This window comes from Parus major, chromosome 2, assembly GCF_001522545.3.
Source record: "Parus major isolate Abel chromosome 2, Parus_major1.1, whole genome shotgun sequence".
Classification (NCBI taxonomy): domain Eukaryota; kingdom Metazoa; phylum Chordata; class Aves; order Passeriformes; family Paridae; genus Parus; species Parus major.
The window spans coordinates 105,004,925-105,013,454 of record NC_031769.1 but is presented as its reverse complement, the minus strand read 5'-3'; the positions used below and the strand labels follow the sequence as shown (position 1 = coordinate 105,013,454).

General features: G+C 38.8%; 1 protein-coding gene across 1 annotated transcript in view; it reads right to left on the bottom strand.

Moving 5' to 3' along the window:
* Positions 1-3,179: 3,179 nt before the first annotated feature.
* The window catches only part of LAMA3 (laminin subunit alpha 3), a 111,507-nt gene continuing 106,156 nt past the window's right edge, over positions 3,180-8,530 (bottom strand). Inside the window, exons 74-77 of the mRNA XM_015652537.2 lie at positions 8,380-8,507; positions 8,168-8,261; positions 7,689-7,808; positions 3,180-7,534 (exon numbers count right to left, since the gene is read on the bottom strand). Of these exons, the coding sequence (XP_015508023.1) occupies positions 7,389-7,534; positions 7,689-7,808; positions 8,168-8,261; positions 8,380-8,507 (488 nt within the window). The 3' untranslated portion in view covers positions 3,180-7,388. The remainder of the gene's footprint in view (positions 7,535-7,688; positions 7,809-8,167; positions 8,262-8,379; positions 8,508-8,530) is intronic.

Sequence of the window (8,530 nt, the reverse complement as noted above, 5' to 3'; positions counted from 1 at the left end):
AACTAGGCATGAAATCTGCTTATAGTCTCAGCTATGCTGGGATGTAAGCACGGATGTTTTGATTTGGGTCACCGCATCATGTCTTATGCAGAAAGCCGTTCCTACTGGAAATTGATAGATCAGAGGAAGTTCATCCTATTCAAAGTTATATTGAAGGGTTTAAGCTCAGCTGCACAACTGTCTTCACAAATAAAAAGGAGGCCAGCACTCAGTGCCTCTCAGAGATGTGCACGTGAGAGGGCCCTCTGAGGGGAACAGAATAGACAGGAAGGGGTGTGCAAAGATATCTATGACTAATTGCTGTTTGCAGCTGCAGATAGACGTTTGCTTAATTATCTGCTATATGCATGCAAATTTGGTTGCTGTCACTGGAGTCCAGATGTTCCCTTCCATTATACTGAGTACAACAAACAAAAGAAAAAGGGTCAGAGAGACTAAATGAAAAGGGCCAGGAGTGGCAGCTTCGTGATGTTTTCTTTCCTGACGTATACTTGGCCCGCCTGACCGTTTTTCTAAACTGCCCATCGCAGACAGAGAATTGTAAGCTCGCAGACTGAGCATCTGGTCAGGAAAGGGGAAGCCTGAGCAAAGCCTTTCCTATCAGCACTGGGGAAGGGGTGCAGGCAGGCACTCAGCCCCACAGCCCTCCCCTGGGATGAGAAGAGGTTGGGACACCCCAGATGCCACACAGGAGCAACCCAGGAGGATGGAACTGAGTCTCAGATTCAAGGGATCAGGGGCTGCATTCCTTGTTGTAACCTAAAATTGTTCAAGTCAAATTAACAGCAGTTTCTATCAGCTTCTCTGCTGTAGACACTTCCCTTGGCAGGGGTAAGTACTCTCTGAGCAGTACCAAGGCTTGCTTTTTCCTGCATACCTTTTCTTCTTCAACTATAGGATCTTTTTCTTTCTATCCATCCTCTAGGCTTGCATCTTGTTTTTAAGAATTTTTTTTTTCACTGATAAAAACCCTTGTATTTTTTTCACAGAAAGTGAAATGTAACATTCTTAGTTTTAACTCTTTGCAGCAAAGTCCTTCTCATGAAGTCTATGCATTGTGTCCCCAACATTAAAAACACATAAAGCTACACAAACACAACTAGATCCTCTTTTCCTATCTGCCCAAATCCAGGAACAACAGAGTAATGTTGATTTATCCCAGTCAGGTACCTGGCCTTTATTCTGTTTGATGGCATCCAGTGTCTCTTTGATAGATTTAACTTATTCATTCCATTTTAATTAAATAATGACCAGTAGTGGTTTTGTGGTGTCTGTTTTGAATTAAATTTGTGCTGAGCATGTATGCCACGTTGATTCGTTTTATCTTTTGTGATAAATGCAATATACAAAGATTCAGGGATCACATGTCCTCTTAAGTGGCTCTGCTTTGGGAACATTATCTTCCTTTAACATGCCAATATCAAGTTACAAGAATCTGACTAAACACAACGATCAGTCCAAAATTCGGTCCTACTCTTTTGCATCCAGGGATAATAAAATTGCCAGGAGAGTTCTCTTTTCTTTTGGCCTAGTAAAGGTATAATGGGATGACTGCAGTTACTTTTGATTTTGAGCAGCATAGGAAACAGCTGAGCCTCAGTGAGGTCTTTGGCATCCACACTGGATGGCTCACAGCAGGCGTTCTGAGACCTCCTCCCAGCATTGCCTTCTCCACTGACACTCCTCAGTGAACATGGTTTATCTGCTTGGTGTCCTTGCTTGCACTCTTCTTGCTGATGCAAATACCCTTTGTGTTTGTGTAAAGTTTCCATTTATGTATATTTGCATTAGATGGATTATCTTAGGTTTTATGGAGACTGTGTCCTGCCCTTTATTACATAACAAACAAATTTAATCTGCAGTAACAATTCTCTATAAACTTTGGCAATATCTTAGAATACATTTTTTATAAACAGTAGGTAAGATTTACTGGATGTTTTAATAAGATGTATGAACCAAAGTCCTGTGAACTGGTTCAGTCTTTCCACTAAGCCACTGAACTTTGGATTATGCCTTTGTGTTTCCCTGGAGAATTGCTCAGAGTGTTTTTAGCTTCTTTACTGCTTAGGTTAATGGCCCCAGGGACATATCATTACCTTTGATTTAAATGAGTACAGAAAAGGGAAAGTTAGAACTTTATTACTGATTTGACACTTTATTCTCAGGTAAATTTATTAGCTGAAGCCCTTGACCTCACCAGAGTCAGTACCTGTCCCTATTACTGGTTCTCTAAGTTTGTAGTGTCAGGATAGTAATTCTGATCGGAAAGTAATCAGGATCTAGAATTAAGATTTATGGTAGGAGCTGTTACCCCAATATATAAATCCCCTATTAAATAATATCTCATGCTGATAGATTTTGGCTTATTATGCTGATTATTAACCTTGTTAATTAAAACTGTGTCAGCAAGAGCTGGCTGGACACAAAGTAACTTACTTCTCCTTTATCCTTTAAAATTTTTTTCTTTGTAATGTCTTCAGGCATCAGAAAACAATCGGAGCAATTCTTTCTAGATGGAAATTCTAACAGTTCCCTTCCTTAATGTCTTGAGTTTTGGCCAGGACAGAGTTAATTTTTTGCAGTAGCTGAGGCAGCATGGCTGAAGGGGCATGGCAGGAGATACCACCTCATGTCATTTCCAGGAGCAGGGGTAAGGGACTCTCTGGCTTCTGTGGGAGAGGACAGGTCTTCTGGCTAAAAAAACCATGGGAACACTGTCTGCTGTTTTACTGTCTTGGGTGTCCCTGGTGAGCATCTTTGCGTGTGAATTACCCTCTCTTTGTATACTTTCATTATTCATATTGTTGCTGTTACTGTTAATTTTTGTATCTCATTGCTGTTTCCAGTAAATTGTTCTTTTTTCAACCTGATCTTCACCTTTTGTACCCTAATTCTCAATTTCCCCACCACATCAGAAAGGGTCAAGAGAAAGGAGGAGTGGGCAAGTGTCAGTGTGGTTTGTGAGAGTCTCAGTGGTTGCACTGAACTGTGAAGCACCATTCCTAAACCATGAAACATATTATTTTATAAATTACTGACACAACTATGAATGTAATTACTCATTCTTACCAGTGCATAGTTCTCTTGTGACAGAAATTTTAGACACAGGCTCCCACACAATGGAGAAATCTGTTGTTGCTCCCAGTTTAAATATAACTGAACAGAGACAAAAGGCCATGATGCCAACTATCTTTCTTTTTATTCTGTGTGATAATGCAGCAGTGTTCCATCTTTCTCAACAAGTGAGTGACACCTTAACAAAGAAACTATTTCTCATGGAATATTTCACATGTGCTTCACATTTTGAACAACCCATAGGAAACACAGTAAATGGCTGAGGTGTTAAGTAACGATAGCTGTGTTTTTAAAAACATCTTATGCTCTCAGCTGCAAAGCAGGAGACATGGTACAATATGAGCAACAGGTCATAGTTTGGTTTCATTGCTAGAGAAGATCCCCTAAACTGACAGAACATAAAAACTCATTGGTTATTTTGCCTGCAATTCTTTAACTCAGAGGGTGCTTCATTGCAGCTCAGGCAATGACCAGCCTCTGACAATTTTAAGATGTCTGGGCCAGCTGCACAAAGGATGTTTATGTTTCTGCCTCGCAGCCTTAATGCCTCCAGTGAAGCTATAATATTGTATTATGGCACCATCCCCTTTAACATCCCTTTCGCAAGGTCCATTTAATGTATTTTTAGAAAATGCAGACAGATTTACAGAAGGTTGTATCCTAAATTTCCTTACATCATTAGGGAAAGATGCAGGAGGTTTTTGGTTTTTTTAAATGAGGAAACCACAAAGAGTAATGGTAAGAGGCAAAAAGCATGGCAAGAGTCCATTACAAAACCATAACACAATTACAGTGTTTTCACTAAGACTGCATTTTCAAGGCTATTTTATGAAGGGCAGAAAGGAAGAAGGGAAAAAATATCCCAAATAATAAAAAATAGCATATAAGGAAAATACTCATGGAGGACTTAAAAAGAAGCAAAGAGGATGGAAAGCTAAAATTAATTGTCTCACAGGTGACTCAAAGGAGAGGTTACAAAACCACAGAAAGTTAGCTTGCCCAATTCATGTTGGTGGTGACAATGAAAAAGGTCAGTGGCTTTGTATTTTAAATGAAAGCTCCACAGTAATAAAAGCACAAACCCTTAGCTCAGGTACAGAAAGAATGTTTCAAGTTTTAATTGGAAACTTTTGTTATTATAAATTTAAGTTACAGTCATTAATAAGCAGTGAAAAGGCAGTATGTTTTCCTTTTTTATATATATACACTTTTTTCTTTCTACAATGAATGTGTATTTCCTTCTACAGTGCCCTGTGATCTATTTCATTTTATTTGCTCTAAGTTCTTAGTGTTAGGCTTTCTGTCTTTCAGCTGCCAATAATCTGGCTATGGTTTGTAGTTATAATAAATGGAAACTCACAGACCTTGGTGTCATCCACCTCAGATAACATGATCCTATTAAATCTAATGCAAATTAAGTGGATGAGAACCCTTTGCCCTTGATACTTATATGGACAAGAGTGAGATTTGATTCCTGCAATACCAATCTGGTTTAGTTTAGAGTGGAAATCTGTTCTCCTTCTGCAATTGATTTGGGGTTCAGAAGAACTCTAACATGCTGTTAAAGAGTGTGCATTTTTAGCCATCCAGTGTACTGAACATGGTATTTGATTAGTAAAGTAACTATAGAATAAAATGTTACAGGGAAAGCTTCTCCTGTTCATTCTAATATGGGAATTGCTAGTTTTGGGAGCACACCTGAAATGCTACAGCCAAAACATGTAAATAATTCATGCAAGTTATTGTCAAATGGCAACACTGATGATGAAAGTCTTGGAACTACTACTTCTGGCAATTAAAAAACCCTTAACAGTGTCCACATGGATTTCTTCAATCATAAAAATTCTTCATTGATTGAAACAGGACAACTTCTTCCCTCGTGTAAAGATCATCCACTGGACTTGATGATCCTTGAGGATTCCTTCCAACTCAAAATATTCTGTGAAAAAGCTTTTTACTAAGTGCTCCTCAGTCTAATATAGTTAAATAGATTTACCTATGTGAAAGTACAGAACCTGAAACTCTAGTTAGCTTTTATTCATTGTCCCAACAATGTATGACAGCCTGACTCTGTGGAAGCAATACAACAGAAAAACACTGTGAGTAAAAAAACCCAAACAAACATGAAGAACCTTAAAACCAAAGAGATTTTCCTATTTTTTTGTTATGCAAAAGTAGTATTGTATAGGAATTAATACTTACTGATAGATATATCTTACATTTACTCAAATCTTTATACATTTTTAATTTGATTTTGTCAGCATTAAAACTACTTCTGATCAAATCAATTCAAATGGAAGGGAATTGAAATCCAGGACTGGCTCCAGGTTGTGATGAAAAAAATCTTTGCCTTTTTTTTTTGTTTTGTTTTGTTTTAATGAGGAGGGCTAAGAGAAGAATGAAAAGGCTTTTTTTTGTGGTTTGGGAAAATCTGCCTCACAGAGCCAACTGATGAACATGAGATAGGGAATGGTACTAGAAAATTGCATGATAAAATTTAATTGTTCCTCCTTTCTCCTTCTGGAAACTTTTAGTGTCAATCAGGCCAGTAAATGAATTGAGTATTTTCACAGTTTTGGTCAACTGAGTATTTGAGCAGTATTTGAGCTTTTATAAGTAGAAAGGATTCAGTTGTTGCTATCACAGGATATGATTTCTGAACCCATGACCTCCAGCCTGATGGGTGTTCTGTCCCATATGGTGGTACAGGTTGCTGTACAGGAGAATATGTTTCTGCGGGCATCTCCAGAGAGAGGGCTCTGCCATTACATCTCAATCCTTTGCTCCCTCTGAGCCCTCAACAGCAGCATGCATCCCATCCCCACCAAAACTGGCTTTATGCTTCAGGAACCTCCATATGGACACAGATATGCCAGTGCAAGAGTTGCCATTAAAAAGAAAGCAACATAAGATTTGGTGTGAACAGCTTTCTGACACTTTTTTCACCCCACAAAGCTGCAAAGGACCTGCAAAGCTGCAAAAATTTGACAAGGGATTAATGACCAAAGCTATAAGGGCTACTGATCTGGCACCTGCTTCTATTAGTACAGCTTGCACCTCATTTCTGAGGACCTCACACTGAGGACATATTGCTGTACATTGAGAAGGCAGCAGTGTAAAGTAGGAGCACGGGGAGTGAAGGAGAATTTGTCAGCATGCCTCCCTGCATCAAGGACCAGCCTTAGAAAATTTTTTCATTTTTTTCACTTTTTCATTTTGGAAAAGAGGGTTGGCATCAGGGCACTGGGGATAAAAAAAAAAAACCATTATCAAAATGCTGAATCTGGATGCCAGTGGAAAAAAGAAGCCATGTCAAGTCTGTACAGTCCAGCCCCTCTACTCGGAAGAATAAAGGAAACTGGGTTCCTTGACCTCTACTATGGGTCACAATCAGGTACCAAACAAAGATTTGAATGTTGAAGGAAACAGTTTTGCTGGGTTAGTCCTGTAATTTGTGCTACATAATTGTAGCAGATGCAGCTGCTATTCTTGATAAAACTTTCCTTCATTTCATTAGGAAAAAAATTGCCTATGAAAGTGACTCTTTGGTTCTGAAGGTTGCAAAAAAACAACCCTCCTTTTGAGATTTTTAGATAACCAAATTGTGATAAGCAGAGATGCAGAGATGATGGACACCTGCTTGTTCAGGAATTTTCCTGAATCTTAAACCTGCAGAAATATTTGCACAATGCAAGCAGGATTTAGCAGCTTCTAAAAAGTACATTAAAAACCCACCAGGTTAAAACAACCAAACAAGAAAATGAAAGGTTTTAGGAACATACTGCATTTATTTGGTCCCACAATTCCTAACTTTGTAACAAACTCCCAGAGTTTCACTCCTTAAAGTGCTTCAAACTCCATTTATATTATTATTATTACTTTTAACATCAATGTACATTTCTGTATAAGCAACAATCCGAAGAGATTCATATTTTTATAAAATTCTTTATATTAATGGATCAAATTTGCTCTCAAGGTGGCCAACACCAAGGAAAATTTCTAAAATTAAGAGCTGCTCAAGTCTCTGCTGTTGTGGGTGAGAGCAGAATTTGGCCCAGTAGGGCATATGCAATTATTATTTTCTGCACACATCTCAGAAGGCACAATGGATTACCTCGGAAATCAATAACATTTAAAAAGGAGTTTGTCAAAGCAAATACTTTTCGTTTGCTTTGGCACAGTCCACATCCAGAGGATGCATTTGCTCACCGGCTGTTCAGAACAAGCAGCCTGATGCTGATCAGCAAAGGGGAATCCACACAGCTCTTCCACAGACACAGCCCGATGTGTGCACAATGACTGTAACAGCAGAGTTACTTCCCTGGGCACCCGTGCAAATTCACTCCACCATGAACCTCTGAAATTCTCCTGGTGGAGATATGTTTGTCATTGATGGTAATATTCCAAAGACAGCCAAAAAATGGGTCTTCTACTGGAACCCATGGGGTGTCCAAATTTGCTACAAAAAAAAAGGTGGAAAGACCAACTTAGTAAGAATTAAAGAGCATTAATTATGGCAAGGCTTTCAAAAGAGGAGAAATTATATAGGACTACATGAATGGGTTGGACCTTACTTAGAAAGGGAAACATGAAAAAATAAGAAGCAATATTACCTGGAATTTTGCCAAAGTAGAGTGGCTGATACACATGTCTAAGAGGAGAGGGTTGAAGTTCAATGGTATAGTTACTCTGTGTGCCCACTTCTAGCTGCACTGTGTTCTCCTTCTGAGACACTGCAAAGAAGCAGGTAAATGAGAACTTTTTCTCGACCCTATTAAAGAATCAGCTAGATATGGCACTATTTTTAAATAGCATCTTTCATGAGATTTAAGGCATAGAAAAAAACAGGTTTTTAATTCAAAGCCACACTGACAAACCTAGGTCATCTGGGGCTTAACAGAGCCTACCAAAACAATCTTATATAAAGATTTTTTTATATAAAAATTATGTAAAATTTAAAGAATTAACACATCATTCTAAAGAGTATTGCCAGACTAAACAGAAGTGAAACGATTAATAAAAATTTGGAGCTGCAGTGCTCTGTGCCCACCATCTCTTCTAAGCTTCAGAAGAAATGGTATGTACAGTGTACCTGCAATGGTATGCCACTGTCCATCAGTCAGAGGTTTCCTAGGTGTGACTGATGCCTGGAATTCTCCAGCACCACTATTTCCAGCAGCAATGACCTGTAAAGAAGTTACCTGTTAAACTACTGTGACAAAGAACAGAAGCAACAGGGGAAGGTCAGAATTCCCCCTGCTGAATGAGGGCAATACAGCTGGAATGGAAATAGCCTGTACCCACCTTTCCTCCCTTCATGTAAATAGTCAAATAGTTGTCTTGCTTGCTTCCAGCATGGAGGAGTACACCTGTTGAACTCTTTGGTCGAATGGTAAATACAATCCTGAAATCCAATCCCATCAGCAAATTACCTGTGGAGAATTAAACAGTGGGG